Source organism: Taeniopygia guttata, chromosome 3 (assembly GCF_048771995.1).
Source record: "Taeniopygia guttata chromosome 3, bTaeGut7.mat, whole genome shotgun sequence".
Classification (NCBI taxonomy): Eukaryota; Metazoa; Chordata; class Aves; order Passeriformes; family Estrildidae; genus Taeniopygia; species Taeniopygia guttata.
The window spans coordinates 23,560,811-23,581,650 of NC_133027.1; the positions used below are offsets into that span (position 1 = coordinate 23,560,811).

At 34.1% G+C, this 20,840-nt stretch overlaps 1 protein-coding gene across 2 annotated transcripts in view; it reads right to left on the reverse strand.

Moving 5' to 3' along the window:
- Positions 1–20,840, reverse strand: part of CSMD1 (CUB and Sushi multiple domains 1) — a 1,058,834-nt gene that overhangs the window by 251,462 nt on the left and 786,532 nt on the right. For both annotated transcript variants that reach the window (XM_030269463.4, XM_030269462.4), the window contains exons 13-15: positions 8,222–8,404; positions 7,221–7,547; positions 5,211–5,405 (exon numbers count right to left, since the gene is read on the reverse strand). In XM_030269463.4, the coding sequence (XP_030125323.4) occupies positions 5,211–5,405; positions 7,221–7,547; positions 8,222–8,404 (705 nt within the window). The remainder of the gene's footprint in view (positions 1–5,210; positions 5,406–7,220; positions 7,548–8,221; positions 8,405–20,840) is intronic.

A 20,840-nucleotide genomic window follows, 5' to 3' on the forward strand; every position in this document is an offset into this window, starting at 1 on the left:
AAACAGTATTGGATAGGGGATTGACCCCTGGGCTACACCTCTATCAATTAACCTCCAGTTGTTACACTACCTACAATTCTATGAGCCAAATAGTTCAGTTTTCAGTCCACTTCACTGTTCACTTCTCTAGTCCCTATTTCATCACTTTGTCATTGAAAATTTTGCATGACACAGTGCCAAACACATTACTAAAACTGAATATCCATTACTCTGCCCTCATCCATCAGGCAGTTCATTTTAACACAGAAGGCTATTAGGTTAGTCAGGCATGATTTTCCTCTTCATAAATCCATGTTGATTACTCCCAGTCACCATAGTTTTCTTGAATTTGTCCTGTTTTTGGCTTGGACAGAGTTAATTTTCTCACAGTAGCCTTGATAGGGCAGAGTTTGGAGCTATGTGGGCACACCTGGGTGGTTATTCTGCACCATTCACACCATCTCTGAGGGTCAGAAGTAAGGGACTTCACTTGCAAGAAGAAGAGAATGTGACATGAGGTGGAGGGAAAACATGAGCAGGATGATCTGGGGGGGCATTTTGTCTTTGTCTTGGTGGCCACCAGCACATGGAGCTTGGTTGGGTTGGTTGGCCAGCATTTTTTGTATGTAAATCACCCTCTCTTGTATACTTTTGTTATTAATATTTTTGTTCTTACTATTTTATCTCATTGCTGTTTTACTGTCTTAATTCAGAATATTTGCCTTTTGTCTCCCTCACAGGAGGGGGTGGCGGGGAAAGCAGCAGCTGCAGGTGGTTTAATTTCCTGCTAGGTTTAAACCACAGCACATGGTTTGGAAATGGTTTCAACGAATATTGTTTCATCACCTTTCCCAGTGATAGAGATAAGACCTGTAGCTCTTCAGATCTCCCACTTTCAATCCTCCAAGACTTTGCTTTCTTCCAGTCTTCAGGGATCTCCCTAGTTTAAATTAGCTTCCCAAGATACTGAGTGACCTTGTGATGTCATTGGGTGGCTAATTATGAAATCTTGGCTACATCCCATCAGACCCATTCCTCTATGTCAAATTTGTTTGAATGTTCTCTTACCTGATCATCCTCCATAAAAATTAAAAAAAAAAAAGTACTGCAAGAGGGCTGTGAAAATGACTAGACAGGGCTAGACAGGGGCATTTTTCAGAGCAAAATTAAAGAACTTTGGAGCAGGATTAAACAACAGAAAGAAATGACAGAACAAATTTAGGAAAACATGAGTCCCTTAAACATTTAAGCTGTCATGGCACAGGGTTTTGGGATGTTATGTTTTACTAAAAGCTATGGCACAGCAGAACACAGGAATACATTCAAGGTTAGGTAAGTTTATCTTAGTATCATTTATATTGTCCTTGTAGAAGAAGTCAATGGTATCACTATCAGAAAATTTCACATTTCAGAGCAGGAAATCTTGCTAGATTTCTTCTGCTTCTTTGAGTAGTGACAAACCAGCTTTTTATGTCATATAGAAATGGATGGCAACATAAATTTGTGAGTTCTAAATTAAGATGACTAGTTTTATTTCAATGATTTTAGCAACACATAAAAACTTTTCAGAAAGATTTATTTGATTTCACTTCTGACTTTCACTTGTCTCTAGGAATTTTCTTCCAGATTTGAGTGATAAAAGCAACCCGCAAATTCTGAAACACACCAAATTTTCTTTGGAACAAAATGAAAGGTGAGAAAAATGGCATTTACCTTACATGAGTATAGTTAATGAGGAAATCAATTTATTCCACAGTGGTTTTTAAATATAAATTTCATCATACTATGAACAAGAACAGTCATAAAACTCTTGAACTTCAACTGCTTATAGCACTTCATGTACATCATTTACTGCGTGTATTTCAGGAGTTGCTTACTATATGTATAAAAAACCACAGAGCAGAGCATCAACAAAAAAATAACAGTAGTTCAAAAATCTCAGACAATGAGAAGCAAACTAAATCATGCTTAGGACTCTTAATCCATAATCCAAACCCAGAAACTTCTTCAATTATCAAAAGAATTCACTTCAGAAGGGATCATATCCTGAACCTAACTACTTCTTCTATAAAAGAAACAAAGATCAAAATCTGAAGAAAAAAAAAAAAAAAAGCCCCAAGCCAGTCTATTACTTTAATCTTTTCCTCATTAAAAACCAAATAAACATTCCAGAAGGGTAAAAGAAAGGATAACTGAGGGAAACCTATGCATTTTCTGGAAAAATAATTTCTGTAGTATTTTTTCTCTTTTTTTTTTTCCACTTAAAAGTGCTCATCATCGGTCCTTTATCTATGCATTTTCAAAAATAAAATTACACAAAGATCACAGTGCATACTTCAACAATTGACTTGAGAAATGAGAAAAAAAATCTTCTGACAAAAAAACAACACCGTACTCCTTGTTTTGGGTGGGCTGGGTTTTCTCTAAGAATAAAAGAAGAATCCTGCTCCACTGTGTAACATACTTTAATCAAGTATTGTGGTTTGACATGGAAAAAGAATTTTTCTCAGAAGGAAGAGGTCAATTTGGATAATGACCAATTGAAGGTGGACACGCCTCTGAGAACAGGGAGGGGTTAAAACCAGAATTCCCAGGAGAGCTCGCTCTCTCTGGTTCCGGTCAGCGGTCAGTGCAGACTCTCCCCTGCCCGGCCCGTGGCTGGGTGGGGTAGGGGAAGGCCCATGGCCTGACTGAGGTAGGCCGAAGTTGGAGGGGACTGGAACCCCCCTGCCAGGTGGAGGTGGAGAAAACCTGGGATGTCTCCATTCCCCCACCAGAGTCTCTCTCTCTCTCTCTCTCTCTCTCTCTCTCTGAGAGAGAGAGAGAGAGAGAGAGAAAGAGACAGCAGCAGTTTTGCCAGCAGTTCACCGTGAGGAAGGAGAAGAGCTGGGGGGTGGGCACAAGGTGCCCAGCTGCCGGTGGGAGCCGGAGCATGGGCAGTGAGCCATCCTTGGGAGTCGAGACTTTTAACCCTTCCTTGAGAAATGAAAGCTTTGTGAAATTTTTCTCCTCGGTTTGAAAGAGAGGAAAGAAACACAGCTTGGACCCTGGGATGTTAGAAGGAGAAATTCTAGGTGGGAGGAGATGATGGAGTGCCTTTTGGCTGGACTTTTTCTTGGTAGCCACAGACTGAACTGATTTTCCTCTCCAAGAGAGACTGTATTTTAGGAGGTTACCGGTGAGCCAAAGAGCCCTGCTTCAGCTGGGAAAAGACAGAAGCGGAGCGAACAGAGAAAAGTTAGGGAGGTTTGTGGTGGTGCCCCCTGTTTTCAGAGAAGAAGAAGAGAAGAAGAAGATCTCTGTTCTTGGGCACTCGGCCCCAGGGAAAAATGGGGGGGACCGTGGCCCCAAAAAATGAAAAACTGAACTGTTGTTTTTTCCCCTCTTGGCAGGGCATCCTTGAAAGGAAAAATCCTAAAAGCAGTCTGTCCATCTATGCATTGGTGGTGAGAGCACTGTGCATGGAAAGGAGAGAGCCGCCATGACAAACTTTTTCTCCGGGCAGTGCCATGTGTGACATAGAAGCACAGGATGTGGCAGCTGTGTTTCTTGTGGGGTCTGTGGCACGGGAGGGACTCCTCTCTCCCTCGATGGACTGAGTATCAATTGTCTGGAGGGTGGAAACCTGATTCGGGTCCAGGTTGTGTCTCGCTGTGGTTTGTTGGAGTTGGGTGGTGGGAGGAGGAATGCTTTAGAAGGTTTTCATTTTGAGTCTTGTGTGTGTTTTTTCTTTCTTTTTCTTTTTATAGTAGTATAGTAGTAGTAGCTTAATAAAGTTTTTTTTTTCCCCTTGTTATTAAGCTTGGGCCTGCTTTGCTCTGTTCTCGATCGCATTTCACAGCATTCAATTGAGAGACTACATTTTCAGGGGGGCACTGGCATTGTGCCAGTGTCAAACCATGAAACATTTTTGGTTACACGCACAAAATTCAAAATGGGGGGGGGAACGGAGACATCCCAGATTTGTCCACCCTTCCATCTGCGGGGGGCCAGGCCTGGTTCCAGTCCCTCCACCCTTGGGCCTATGTCCGAAGGCCACATGGCTTTTCCCCTCCCCCACCCAGCTGGTTGCTGGGCAGGGGAGAGTCCTGCACTGACCGCTGACCGGAACTGGAGAGAGCGAGATCTCCTGGGAATTCTGCTTTTAACCCCTCCGTGTTCTCAGAGGCGTGTCCACCTTCAACTGGTCAATATACAAACTGACCTCCTCCTTCTGAGAAAAATGCTTTTTCCTTGTCAAACCACAACAATCAGAGTAAGAAATTTTGCTAGTGCAACATCTAGGCTCACATACACTTTTAACAGACTGCACACATGGGAGGGTTCTTCAGTATTTTTAAATTATCTTTGAAATACACAGTCTTATGATAACTGAGTTCTCAAAATTGCCCAAATAACAAGAAAAGTTATGTGATCCATATCCTTAATTGCAATGACACTGAAATTAATGGAAATGTGAGATTTAGGTTTGGATTAGTTTTCCCAAAAAACCCCTTTTAATCTGCAGTCCATTTATCTATTGTTTAATAAAATGTATACATTCTGAACATGACTTTTAAAAAACATACTTTAGTCATTTATTAAATGCACTCATCTGTCTTGTCTTTAGGACCTATCAGTTAAGCATCAAGCAATTCTTCTTACTGTATTTCATTCTAAAGAGAGTTTTAAACCTAAGTATAGATCATTTCAGTCTATTTATTCACATAAGAAAGTACAACCAAATAAATTTGGAAATTTTTGGGAATATCATGGATATTAAACATAGCTCTGGTTTTCACTATATTTCTCAGAAATAAGTGTACTGCAGGTTATAATATTACACAGAGAAATTCAGGTATACTTTCATTTTGAGAAAGCTGAAGTGGTATATTTTCAAAAAGGACTTCTATGTAGAAGCTTTATTTACTTCCTATGTAGTAGATAATTGTTCTTCAGTTTTCTACAGCCAAAACTGTTATAGCAGTTATAATTCACAGCCGAGTAATGAAGTGACAATCAGAACTTGGAAACAATAGCAACCAGATTTTTAGAATGCTAATTTATTCCAAGAATACAAAAGCAAGCTATCTTGTTTCTATTACTGTGCTCTCACTTGACTGGAAGAGTGTTAAGATGAATTAATAACTTCAGGTAAAGCAGTCATATTTATGTGCAAAATGTAAAAAGTAAGCTAAATTTAAATAATGTCATTATTCAAACTAGGTGCAAAGTAAAGATTGTGCCTTTACCTTCACAACGTGGGACAGTGGAGCTCCATACTACGTTTCCATCTTGCATAATACAGGTTATGGATTCAGAGCCTTGAGTCTTCACAAAGCCATCATCACAGTGAAAGGAAACAGAACTTCCCAGAAGGAATCTGTCTCCAAAACGCCTCCCATTTATAGGAATCCCTGGATCATGACACTCATTCTGACCAAAGGCTGATAAAAACATAGCAATAATACAGGTAATAAAACTCACAATAATAGTAATAATAAAAACCATCCCTTTAAAATTTGTATCTTGTTTTTTTTGGAGGAGGAGAATAATACTCTTTCACTTGTAATACAGTATTATGCAACACATACAAAATAGTAATGTATAATTCAAATGTATAATTCATAGTAATGTATAATTCCCCAATAAAAAGTCAGCTTCAAATCCAATGACATTCACACACATGCAACATAGTTGGAATTCAAAAGGTTTTAGATATATGTGGCTTAGATACACAAGAATAATTTGCCTAAATTTTCCTCTGGACAAATTCCGGCTGTTTTGCCTCTAACATAAGGGAATTGGGGTTGTTTAACCTGAAGAAAGGGAAGCAGAGGGGAGCCCCCACTGATCCCTACAATTACCTGAAAAGAGGTTGTAGCAAAGTGAGTATTAGCCTCTTCTCACAAGTACTAAGTGATAAGATAAGAGGAAATGGCTTCCCCTTTTTAATTCCTGCCCTTTTTCTAAGGACAAAAATTATGCCTTCTTATAAAAGCAAAAGACCAGTTTGGGCATCAAAGACTTAAAAAAGGTTGAAATCAATGAATTCCAGCTTTATGTGGAGAATATTTTTAAATAATGCAAGAAAACACCTTGGCCACAAACACTATTATTTTAATTGACACAACAAAGAAACAGTTTAAAAGGTCTCAAAGTTAACTTTATTGTCAATTAACTACTATAATCTTAGAAAATAATTTCTTCAGTTAAAATGATAACCTCTGTATAAGTAGCATCTTTGAATGACTCATAAAATTTTTAGGAGAGTTAGCAATCTATGGCAAATGTAAAAATGTTTTCTCTATGACAATGCTGTAGCTAGTTTCTTATTGAGAGTACTGCTTAGTAATATATTTTTATATAAACAAAACAAAGGGCCACCTGTAGCCAGATATTTCCTAGCCTGGTTGACCAAACAGGAGAGACTTACTTTCTTAGTACCTCTCTATATGTACATGACCAGTAGGTCCAGATTTAAAATTTTTGGACTGGTTGTCCATTACAATTAGACTTTGTACATATGAGAATTGCCTTCTCAAAGGTAGCACTTTCTTAAAATTCATAAAGGGACAAGACTCAGATAGAAGAATGATTCTAAATTCATGTACTCTTATAGGAAAGGCTTCTGTGTCAGTTCAGCTGTATTCTAGACACTGGAAAAAGCACAGAGGGTAACTGCTGTCTGTAATGCAGAAAAGAGATCTCTATTCTTAGGGGTTTGTATTCTTAGATTCTATCCCATTCAACTAGAAAAAAAACATACAAAAGCAAAGCACATTCCCAGAATTATTTATTTGTATTGATGATTACTTTTATGCTTTTCCAATTAATACCTCAATAATTGGGATCTAAGAGTAATACCTTTATGAACTTATTCTTGATGGTTCCATTGAGAAGCATATTAAATTACATGCACTGGATACTTTGATGTGGAAGATTTGGACTTTAGTTACAGGATTTATGCAGTATGAACAAAAAAGATAAATAATGAAGGGAATGCCTCAGCACTATCACAATTAAAATAAATAAATTATAAGGATACAGATAAGCTAACGAATACAAGGAAGACATCTGAAAACAGTGCAACTATACAATCATTAGAATTAGTTTCTGAAATATAAATATAAATATAAATATAAATATAAATATAAATATAAATAATATAAATATAACGATGACTATAAATATATTATTGGCTTTAATTATTATGAAGAAAGCATAAAACTAGGCATAAAATAAAAACCAGAAGTTCTTACTTGTGTAAGTGATATTAAATCCTCTTCCAGTGGTAGAGTGATCTGACTGAAATTCAAGTCTTACTATGTGTCCACTACTGGCCAATTGAGAAGGGACCTCATTGCCAGAAAATGTGCCAAGAGGTGGTAAATCTGAAATCCCATCATCTTTGATTGTAAGGTAGTCAAATTGGGGTTCTACATCAAAGTCATTGAAAATCAGATGGATTCTGCTTCCTGGCTCTGAGATAATTAACCAAACACAGTTCATATTGTTCCCATATTCCTCAGGATAATTTGGAGAAAGAATAATTCCAGATGGTGTGGTGAAGTTGAAGAAACATGAAACTAAAGGAAAGAACAATAATATTCTCAAAATACTATCTACAAACTTTATAAAGGTTTGTCTATTTTTTTTTTTATTTTTATTGTGGAAAAGGATGATTTTGAAATCTGGATGTCAAAATTACTACACATGCAAGCAGAAAATGTTTAACACTTTCAGAACAGTTGCTTTTTTCCCCAAGTGAATCCAAGTGACTGGAGCAGGGTGTGCAAGAGATAAATCACCAAAAAAAAAAAAACAAAAAAAACCAAAAAAAAAACCCCAAACAAAAAAATCCCCTCAAAACCCCCAATCTTTTCTTATGGGGGTCTGCAGACTGTTTTGCACTGCCCGAATGAAACATGTATGTGCCACAGAATACTTTTGAACACTTATCTGCTATTAGGAATTGCTTGTTTAGAATCTAATTCAACACATTTACATGAAGACTCTTAAGTGGTTCAATTATATACAATTATATATAAAATGAGTATAAAGAACATTCTAAAAACAGTCCTGGGTGATGTTCCCCATAAATGAGCTACCGAGGCAATTGAAAAAAAAAAAGCAAACCATGATGGAAAAAGTTTTCAAGGAACTTTGAAGTATTTTCCTGTTGATTAGTCGCAAAAGTTAAGAAATGCAAGAGGTGAATGTCAGAAAAAAAAAAAAAAAACACAGGAAAAAAAATTCTTACAAACACAGCTGGGTTTGTTGCCAGACCACTGGTTATTTTGTTGACATGTAATCGTTCTCTCTCCCACCAGCTCAAAAGCTGCTTGACATTCAAAGGTAAGTGTGTCTCCATGCAGAAAACTGCTGCCAGTCCTTTTCCCATATGATGGAATTCCAGGATCTCCACAACCTCCTTTCTCTATCTCTGAATATTGAAAAATTCAAATGCAATAATAAGGAAAATACATTTACAATTAATTTATATGTCAGTATCAGAAGTACTTTCAAAGTATTTGGCATTATACATTAAACAAATATTTACAGCTGAAAATGAACTAAAGGTAAATGTTGTGCAACTGCCTCAAAGATGATTTAGGATCTAAACTTCTTTCACAAGCTAATAATTTCCATACCTGCATTGCTGCATTGCTGAAAATAACAAAATATTTCTATTTAACTGCCTGACTGCACCAAATTACAGCATATTTGAAGGTAAAATTATAAAGCCACAGTCTCCATCCTACCCATGGAGACATAATACATGTAGCTAGTTTTTCTCGCAAAGAAGTACTTGTACTAAAGAATCTCTTAACTCTAACATCTGCAATTTCATTTATATATCTATTAAAAATATGATTAAAAGTATGTAATTTTCTAATAGAGTCAATAGATTTCAGTTTAAAATAGCTTAAGTATAATAAAAAACAAAATTGAGGAATTATTTCTTAATCACATACTTCAAATTAGAGCCACATTTTTCCCAGCTGCATTCAGCTATGCTGAAAATAAATTAACATTTTAGATAATATTTCAAGATATTCTCCAGGAGCTCTGTTTCTTAAATTATTTACTTTGTAGATCTCAAATCTACACAAACCAGATAAGGCTATAAAAAATTCAAATCATATGAAATTTATGAATACCAGAAGTATTAGAAAAGAAAATGTAAGTATTAATTGCCTGTGATAGAATCATCTTACAAAATACTATACACATGGCCACCCATCAGAAAATGAAGGCTCCATTTCTTTGCTATTAAATTGAAAGCAGTTTTTTTTTTTTAATTAACTTGTCTTTGATCAGAAAAAATAACGAAGCTCTTCTGATTCTATAAACTGTGTTGCTGCACATGTAATAAAATTATGTAAATCAGATTTAAGTGAAAATAAGAATAAAGTTCTTGGTATTTAAATACTTTACAGTTCAGTCCAATGTATGAAATCAGATCATTCAAGATAACAACAAAATTAAACTCACTGAATGGTATTAAATATTAACATAATTTAATACAATTGAAAATGTTAGCTGTCAAATATTGTTAAATCTAATTATGTTAAATCCTGGCAGAAGGTCCAAGAAGACCTTGACTCAGCAACAAAAGATTTTAAGATACAGGATACAAAATTATGATATGTGAAGTCAATCCACTATGTTTACACCCTTAAAGGAGTCATTAACAGATTGTTGTCAGACATGTTCACAAAGCTATGGCATATATTTCACAAAGAGTTTTCTTGACCTGTTGATGATGCTGTGCCTGATGCACCCATTATTATTTTATTTAAATAATTTGTCTTAGCAGAAAGTTAGAATCTATAAATTAATTAAAACATTTTCCAAAATGTCTAGTACACAAATACAATAAAACATTGAGAGAGAAATTTTATAAATAATATTTGCAAATAGTGAATCAAAATTATATATACAAATGCTTTAATGCATCTTCACTTCTGTGTTCCTACTGAGATATTGACTTTTACTTCCACAGAATAGCATTGAAAACCTGTGTTTTCAGCTATGCACATCTTTACATACTTCATGAAAATGTGAGGAGCCACAGAAAACCAGAATACACATTTTAATCACATTTTAGAAGTTCATCTCCCTCACTGACAACAGAGCTGTATCTAATCCAACATATGAGAATGATCATAAACTCTTTTCCAGACTTAGGAGATGAACCAAATACTTTTTTATTCTTAATATATCACTCTTGATCCAAGAATGCCCATATGGGCATATTTATATAATTTAGATTTGTAAATATCTTATTTTCAAGCACAAAAAGCATACATAAATGAAAAACATTAACACTACTTTCAGATAAAACATTTAAAAATATGTTTCATTCTTTGGAAAAAAAGTTTTAATAAAATATGTCTCATAAAAAACTGAATTATAAATGTCAGGTCCTCTAAAACACAATAGAATGATTTTTGAATAAACTTCTTTTATACTGAAAAGCCAAATAACTCATAAAAATGTCAAAAATTATTACATTAACTTTATTTCTATTTAAACATTCAAGGTCTCTGCTTGTTTGTTCAATATAAAAACAATCCAGAAAATATGACAGATTTATAAAACACTACTGAGGATGTCTTATTTGCATTTTGATAATAAATAGATTGAAAAATTCCATCCAGGTCTAGAAATCCATATCTTTACAAACCTTAAATTGAAGATTTTATGTATCCCTAACAGGAAATGAACTCTAGTCAAAAGTTATTCAGGCTGACAGAAAACACTCATTGTAATTCATAGAATCATCATAGGATCACAGAATTTGGGTCTGAAGGGGCCTTAAAGATCTCCTAGACCCAGCCCCTTTGTCATGGACAGGAATACCTTCCACTAGGCCCATGTTTCTCAGATCTGGCCTGGCCTTGAATACTTTCAGGGATGAAGTATCCACAGCTTTTCTTGGCAACCTGTTCCAGCGCCTCAGCACCTTCACAGTAAAGAGTTTCTTCCTAAATCTAACCTAGAACTACCCTCCTTCAGTTTAAAGCTATTCCCCCTTGTCCTATCACCAGATGCTTTGTGGAAGTTCCTCTGCAGCTCTCTTGAAGGCTCCCATTAGGTACTGGAAGGTGCTCTGAGGTGTTCACGGAAAGGGTTGTCAAGCATTGGACCAGGCTGCTCAGGGAAGTGGCTGAGTCACCATCCCAGCGGTATTTAAACAATACGTAGATATGGCACTGAGAGATATCATGTAGTTGGGGAATTGGCAATGCTGGATTAATGGTTGGACTGATAATCTTAAATGATTCTCTGATTCTCTATAGTCAAAATCTTCATTTCCATTACATTAACAACCCAAAACTAAGGGAAGATGCAGAAGTCCAAACTAATGGTTTTGTATTTACACACAAAAAATACTCTTTCTTTTATAACTAGATCTAGAGTAGTAGTCATGTAAAGATTCTCAAGATCTTTCTTTCCTCTGGGATTTTGCACAGATTTTTTCTTCACTGTCCTTTCCGATACCTGTTTGACTTGCACTGATTTAGTCGTTGAACAAATTTTTAAAATGTCTAAATGCAGCTGAGATGCATTGTGTGTATTGCTCCAACACATGCATTGATTATTCTGTTTCATAAATGAAGAGATGCCCTGTATCAGTTTGCTAAAAAAGAGAACATTTCAGACAAATTCCATTGAAGTTATGTTGAGCTCTTAGAAAAATCCTATGGGATAGGAAATGTTCTTAAAATAACAAACATGAAAATAAAATCTATGCTAAACTATTTAGCATGACAATTAAAGACCTGCTCTTTCAGGATTATTCTGTGTACTCATTCAATGTTGAACTTCTTTTCATTTGAGTTCTTAGGGTTGTGTGAACTTCATGAAGTTTACACATAAACACTCAAGTCTAAATTTAAACATCAGCTTCCTTTGGTTACCAAAATAGTAACATTGATCTTATGCAATTGTTCTTGGCTTTCATGTACCCTCTTTCAATAGCCTGGGGAAACAGACTTTTCATCTTGTTTGTAAACTAGAAATATTTACTCAGATTCAGGGAATATTCTTTATTTCATGTTAGAAGAATGACAAGATTAGATTCCTGACTGTAAGGTCATATCTTTTTGAATTTAATTGAAAGACATTTCTGTTGCTCTGTTTTCTTTCAAATGAAGAAATATGGCAATTCAAAAGTGATATTAAGCATTTAAATATGTATCATGACTACCATTTGAAAGATGTCACATTGCAATTCAAGTATTATTTGATGTAAGGACTTTGCGGTATCTGAAATGTATAATAAAATAATTCATAGTTTAGATTTTGCACTCTTAAACTTACTGTTCATAGAAGGAGTAATTTACTGCTTCCACCCCCTTGTTACTAGATTAAAAATACACAGTTTAAATTAAATTCTTAGTGTTGCTGTGTTTTCATTCACACTATCCAATAATGATTACTGAATCATCTAATCATATCTGAATCTAGATACAACACAAAGAGTATAAATAATAATTTCATACATTAATAATTCAGATGCATAAATACTATTTAAACTAAATACATGTTTTTAACACATGTGAGTTAAGCAAAAATCAATTTTTGAGATAAAAAATAAAATTGAATTTTTTATCAGAAATTTGAAGTCAATACTTTAAAACCTAAACTAATTATTTTACAATATTTCATAATTATCATCTTATATATAGTCAAGATAGATTAAGGGAAGCAGTGAACTGGCGTAGGTATACATTTACCCCAAAAAAACCCCACAAAAAACAACAAAACAAGAAAAGAGAGTTTAAGATTTAAACTCTGAGAGGTTGTAGAAGTTAATGTTCCACATAGGAGAAAAGTGATGATTTATTTTATTTCCTCTTATTCCTCATGCCTCCCTGTGTTAACAGTCATAATATTTAATGTAGTTTAAAAACAAAAAGGAGACACTCTTATACATGCAAACCCTTATAACATGAGAAGGGATAGAAACATGCTCAGGATTGCAGAAGAGGACATGGATAAAAGAATGATATTTTATACATGATTCCTGTAATGGAACATAGGAACTACTACTACTAACAAAGAAAATGGTAAATCAAAACTAATAAAAAAAATTCAGATAGCACATAATTGGACTGTAAAAGTGGCTATTAAAGCTAAAGTGAGGTTGGCCCAAGACTAAAAAATGATGGCCTTACATGACAATTTTATAAATGATCACAATTTTATCATTATTCTGGTAAATTTCTTCAAAGAAATTTAACAGTGCAATTTATTATCATTCTGCAAATAAAAAAAGAGAAGGCCTTCACAGATCATATAGTTCGCTCCTGCATTTTAAGAGGCTCTCACATTTTCTCTGAAATGTTTTGTCCTTGCTCTTATCAAAAAGACCACAGATCATATCCAGTAGATTAATTTTTGCCGCTTCCACTTTATTGCATTCTGTATCAATATTAAAAAAAAACAAACAAAAAAACAAAACAAAAAAAACCAACCAACCCAAACATTACTTTAGAATCAGATTGATGAAAAAAACACCAATTTTCCTAGGAAGTCCATTTAAACTAACAGCTCATTATCATAGCATATGGTGGCTTGCTGGTAACAATAACAATGTATTGCATCATATCTTATAAAAATCCTTAAAAACAATAAAGCAGAAAATAAATTTTACAACATGTTCTTTAAGTTTAATATATCCTGTGTACTTAAATATAATGCATGTAATTACAGAAGGCAGAAAAAATATTGGTTTATTTACAATCAATTTTATATGTTCAGGGGTAAATGCACATCAAATATGAACAGCAATGAGAAAAAAGCTTTTTATTACTTGTTGCAAAAAAATGTATGATACCTACTAACCAACCATGTTAAATTCATTACCAAAATTTGTAGAAAAATAAACATGGGGAAAAAAATCATTATTATGAGTTTGCAGGCACAGTGATAGATTCTGATTTGACAGACAGGACTCCAGGAACAGAAGCTCTAGCATACTAAATAATTCTATGAAATTGTAAGCTATTGAAAATGTTAGGAATTATTGGAAAAGGAACAGTGAACAAAATATAGAATATAATTCTGTCCTCACACAAAAATTTGCAAAAATTTCATTTCCATGTTGAATTTTACATGCAGTACTGCTCTTCCATTTAAAAAAGGTAACATTAGAACTAGGGGAGGAAAACAGAAGATCAAAGTTGCTGAGGAAATAGGAACCAGTTCAATAGACTGCAAATCTCTTTTTCTGGGCAGTGAAATACATGTGTTCAAAAAGTTTTTGGACAAATACATGGAAGAAAATCTTACTGAGAGACAAATTATTTGAGGCATCCATCCATCACTGGAAATAGAGAAAATATTCTATTTCTTGATTTATCAGCATATAATTCACCATTTCTTCCCTAAACATCTATTATTGTCAAATATCAATATGCTTTTGGTGTCACTGTCGATTTTTATTCTAATTTTTTGTAATAAGGAACATGATGTTGTTCAAATTATAGTGTTCATCTTGCATTACTACTAGAAAGAGTAGGACCCGTCAGCACAAAGGACTGAGCAATGCCCTGAACAAAAAGTTAGCACAGAGTTATCCAGAGTTATAATATTACTTAGACGATTATAGGAAGTACAGGAAAATAGGAAGTACAGGGAAAAAAAAAAGTGCAGCTGCCTGAGAAATTATAAGAATAATATAAGGGTGAATATTGTGAAAAAGCAAACCATGGAATGAGGCAGGAGGCACTTACAAAACTTGTAGAATTAAATTGTTGTTAAAATTAAGAGAAAGAAAAATAACTAGCAGGAAAGGAAAATTAATAACACTTTCTCTTATCTAGATAAAAATGTTTAAATCAAATTAAGAGAAGGGCAGGATAGTAAGAGAACAGCTTAAGGACCATTCAGAAAATGCAGACACATTCAAGGGAACGGGGGCTAATTAAATTCAGTACTTAAACTGAAACAGTCAATGAACTATTAGCAATTATCTTCAAGAACTTATGGAGAACAAGGGAAATCCCACATGACTGAGCAAGGTCACATGTATTAACTGTCTCAAAAACTGGAGAAGAAGAACCTAGGAATTAAAAAAATACCTGTGTATCTAATTGGTACCCTCCAACTGGGAAAATGATTTGCTTTATCTTCCTTTACAAGGGAGTATCCTTAAACATCTATTTACAAAGGAGTATCCCTAAACATCTGTACTTAAAATTATCTTAAGTCCTGACAAGAAAGATATAGTAGCTATCTAGAAAGAAAATCAATGAGCTGCTACTAGAAAATAATTTATAACAGGATTGTAAAGTCAAGACTGATTCTCAGCAAAGTGATGGAACCACCAACAGAAAAACACCATTTCTAAAGGGTTAAAAGATAAAAATATAATTACCAGCAGTTAACATGGTTTTATGGAAAATATGCCATGTCATAAAAACAATATGTTTTCGGATTGTAAACTCAGATGACACAATGTATTTGGACTCCTTTCAACCTCTTAAATTAGTGACAAATGGCATTCTAATTAAGAATTGGCATCATAGAAAATTTATTTAGCACACATTAAATGGATTAAAATTAAATAATTATAGTATTTTGAAGCAAAAATATGAATAAAGAATTATCATTAGACTATAGAACTTCTTCAATTAGCTCAATCTGTACTTATTTATCCAAATCCTAACAGTTTGTTACAGAAATATTACAGAAAAATAGCTAAACAATACTGCCACACTCTTTCAAGATGCTTTAACCTGACATATATTGTAGGTGTACAGTCTTCTCGAGCACATGTACCCATATAAGCACTGCTTTTTCTCATACTCTTAAAATAAACCCTCACCAAAATCTCAAGCCTATGGCAGCTGAGAATTTTGTAAAATAAAATTAATGTTATATGGGAAGACCTTATTTTCCCTCAGTATTCACTTCAGTACCTTACAGTGGGTGTGCCTCCGCTTTAAAGACCAGAAGTGATAAGTACAGTTTCATAAAACAAAATGAAATATTAAAATAATGTGTGGATTTGCTGGAGCGTCAACTCAGTACTTTTCTATTGCCAGCTATAGAAGCAGTAAGTGCTCAAATGGAAAATGTTAGCTTTGGAAGCAACTGAATGCACCAATATTAGTACAGTCTGGACATCCAAACAATCTTCCCTTATTATATTTCAGTAAAGAAGCAAGAAGGATGAATTATTGCTCCAAAAATATTCTTCTAAAGAAAAAAAAAAAAAAAAAAGAACAAGAGAAAACATCTTTAGGCATAACACTCCTATATTCTGCCCTTGCAGGACAAATCCTGTCCTCTAGTGTTGGACTCAGTCCAGCATCTTTTAAATTTTTTTTGGCAATGCACAATTTCTCAAGATCTCAAAGTTTCTCTCTTTGATTAACTTTGAGACTTCATTGCATGGGCACTCTTTCCATCTAAAGAAAAGTTCCTTTTGTTCTTATCTATATCTTGTATGTTTCAATTTTTTTTTTTTGCTGTGCTTCTATCCTTGTTGGCTCCTGTCCCCTTGGTCACCCAAGAGGTCAGGGGTGGGATTAAGGAAGACAAAATTTCCTCTTCTTTCCAAAGATGCCAACAGGAGTTTTTTCTTCCCAAATAAAGCACACTTTCTGAGTAACATAACATAAAACTATTCTGCAGACAATAAAGGAAATCTTACAGCTTAGAATTCAGTCTGGAAGCTATTACATATGAACATACCCAGATGCACATAAAAATATTTTGTAGGCATGGTATACATTCATGAAAACAAACAAACAACTAAAATTCATGTGTTTTTTTTCATTGAGAGCAATTAAAAACTGAAATTTCACAGAGGCACATAGGGGAGTCTTCATGAGTAATAACTATCTATTTGGCTTTGCATAGATAGACTGGACTTAGTCTTAAAATTACATTCAACATCTTGGTTTTCCATTTTCACACCCAGAAGATAAAAGGAAGGAGGACAGGTTGGGTTATGATGGGGATTTTAACAGTATTGATTATTTAGCTGAGAAAAAGTCTCTGAATATTGTTTGTCTGTAGAGGTTAACTGCACAAACCTAAAAACGCCAGCAAACTGCTACATAGAAATCCTGTGTCTATTACTATATAACAAAGCTGAACTGTGGCCTTCATAGAGTAACCAGGATACAATTAAAATCTCTTTGTGAGGGGAAAAAAAGAAAAAAAACCAAAACCAAAAAAAAACAACAACAAAAATTGATTTTTAAGAAGTATTTGACAAGTACAGTGTTGTTTTGGTTTGCTGTTTGTGAGTTTTTGTTTTTGCTGGCTTTTTTTTCCAAATAGCACAAGGGGGGTGAAATGTAAATTTTTATTTATGTTGTTCCTATCAGGTACATGTTCTGGTGAAAGCACATCCAAATGTCTATACTGTAGAGAAGCAAACAGATCAGGCATAGTCAGATTATTATATACCCTTTCAACCTTGGCAGATTAAAAGAGAATACAAAAAAATAGGTTGCACCCACTTTTCTTGAGCATATTGTGAGTTGAAATTAAAAATGGAATTAAGTTAATGAATGGAAATTAGGAAAAAATAAAAACAGATTTTTTTTACAACTGATTCTTGCTAAAATCTGTTAAAATTCCTCCTCTTTCCTCTGCATATTAATTTTACCAAAGAAACACTGGAGGAACCTCTGGCCATGGTTCCAAGCAGCTGATTAGATTTTGAACCAAACTTAATATGATAATACATGGAAACACAGTCCAGCAAGGTTCCGTTGCAAGCTGAATAAAGTTGAAAAATTATACTCACCGAAACTCAGTAATCTTTTTTACAGCATGCTAATACAACACAATCGAAAAATTAACAGATTAAAGCTTTTTTATCGTGTTCTCTATAAAGGTGACCATATAAAAATATTTCACTATTTCAGAGGTCATATAGACATTGGAAAACTAAAAGTGGCAACAAATATTAAGACCCTGGAATTATCAAGACAGATAGATTGAAATGTGGTGAGTACTGCAAATCACAAGAAATATCAAAAAAGGTTTATATCTTCTGGTTTTTTTGCTTTTTGAAGCACTTAAAGACTTAGTTCTACAAGGAAGGCTATGCACACATGCTAGTATTACTCTCTAGCATTGAAACAAAGCCAAACTTATTCACTACCTGATAGAAATGGACCTACATTTCTTTTCTTTCAACCATTTGGAAAAACACATCAACAGGCATACCTGGAGATACAGACTGGAAAAAGTTTACATATGTATTTACAAAAATAAGTCCTTCACTTATTTTTTATATTATGACTGATATTGTTAGAGTATTTGCAAAATATTCACTACTTTCTTTTGCATCTACTTGTGATGATTTTGTTTTGAAGTAAATAGTACTCTGCTTTCTGAAAGTTTCTTTCAGCATCACACAATGTTTTGGACATTGAAAGGAAAAATAAAGACCCTTTGAAAACATTACTACTGCCAAGCCTACAAGGGAATTGTAAAGGAAATGTTCTTTTAAAATCTTTCCAAGAAGGGTGCATAATGTCCTACTTGTAGCTTTTTCTTAACTTAATTCAGCAATTCTCATGTATAATAAAGAGTCTGAATGGATTTTTTTAATATGCTGCCATATATACAACAAAGAAATCAAATGCACAAATGCACAAAGAAATTTGTTCTTGATAATGTTTTAGATTACAAATTATTGTTTTTCTAAAATTTCACAACATAAAAATAAGTCATTATTTCATCTGAACAACAAACCCTTTTATTCTAAATTGCTAATAAAATGAGAGGAATATAAAAAAGGCTGCTCTGAAGGATATGCTGACTTCACAACAAGTGGAGGTCTTAGTATGTCACATCAATTTCAGTCAAAGTGTAAAATTTATGTCTGTTTATGTTCTCAGTAGAAGAATCATGCAGTGGTTGAATGGACTTGGAAAAGATAAAAAATTCTGAAGAACTCTGAAGAACTCTTTAGTGAAATAATTGTTCTTTATAGAGGATCTCACTAATAGACATCTGCATGTTAGAATCAAAATCTTCAAATGTTGATTAATATTTCCCACAGATCTTGCTTTAGTACCAACTACCAGTATAATGTTTTCAATAGTATTTGAGATTCAAATATAATTTTCCATTTAAAATCATGTGACTTAGTAATGAACAGTGACATTTAAGAAATTCAATAAATACTATAATGAAGGCACAAAGGATGCAGATAGTTTTTAATTACCCGAATCTGACCATCTTTTGTCTTTTCATGGTGTTAGTTACTAAAAGAAAACCATACCAATAAGCACCAAAATCCTAAAAACTGCAATTTACTTTAATGAGATGATCACTGGAATCTATCCTCCTTAAAAAGATGGAAAAATGCATATGAGCAAGAAATTCCAGATCTTTTGAAAATCTCAATAACAACTAAAATAAATCTTCTATACAAAAATACCATTATGTGGGTTGTGCTGAATTCCAGAACAGCATTCCTAAGACACCAGTTTTACAAAATAAATTTACACCCTTTACTAGAAATTAGCAGTGGTGGAGGTGGTCTACAGTGGAGAGTAATCAGGACTCCAAGGATTTGGATGAAATTCAGTTCAGGTAAAGATTTGTATGGAGAACACTGATGCCATACACCTGCGCTCTGATGATAAAGTCCTGGGCGGGCACCTTTGTATATCCTGGTCTGCCTATGACGAGCACCTCTGATCCCCCTCCCCTAAACCCTAGGGGTGGCATCTCGGCCATGGAAAGACTGTCCCACCCAGTCTGGCCACTCAAAGGAAACTTCCATGCCCCTGCTGGGCTTAACCACAACAACACGTACACAAACACACTTCTCTCTAACTAGGAAAAGAACAAAACTAAGACCATTAAAGCCACATGAAAAGATGTGCAAAACTGTTGGGACACACAAGACAGATGACGGACTTTGGACCTGGTTAGCATAAGAGATTAACAAATCAGGATGCCTTGGCAAGAGAAAACAGAACTTTGAGGATTAAATCAAGACTAAACTGAAGACTAAATCAAGACTTACCAGAAAAAAGAATTACACCAAGCTCTGCAAGCAAGAGGTATTGTAAAATGTACAAGTTTGTTTATCTGATGATTAACCCAATTATTGTCATAAAACATTACTAGCCTGCCTAGAATAGTATATAAGCATATGTAGTCCACAATAAAGTTGGATTCTGACCATTTCTCAGTCTCCCTGTCTCTCTCATAATTTCTGATACAAAACTACTCACTCAGGTGTGCCATTGTCTTCAGATCACTACAATTTAATCCTCTTCAGTGGATTTGCATTCTTCTTTCAAAGAAGATTAAGTTGTAGTTATGGAAGATCAAAACATCACTGAAGAGTGCTTACATAGGGATTTAAGGTAGATTAAACAACTAAATCTGTACTTAAAATTTAACATATCATGTTAATTTTAACATTTATGAGCATCTGCTTGCAGATGTAATAGACATTTTCAAAAAATAAAGGTAGTTCCTATTTGCAGCAGTTTATCACTGTTTCTCATCAAAAGAACACCAGCTTTTATAGCTGGTTTATCTTAAAAACCAGAACATGGTCTTTATCTATAATAACAGTAAATATAAGATTAGCTGTATTATTTTAAAAGTATATGCAAAATGTATTGAATTAATTTTTCATTGTAAAATGTACTCTAAAACACATTAAAAATTCACTATATTAAAAACTTTGGGCAAATTTTGAGGGGAGAGATTATTCAGATTCTTTCCTATTATTCTAATATGTGAAATACTCTTTATATATCTATAAATGCATATATATATATATTTTTAAAATGGCTACTGTAAAGTTTTAACTGGAAGAAGGATTTTGTTTTCAGTGTCTTAGGGTCATTTTATGTTTTTCTTCAGTTTAT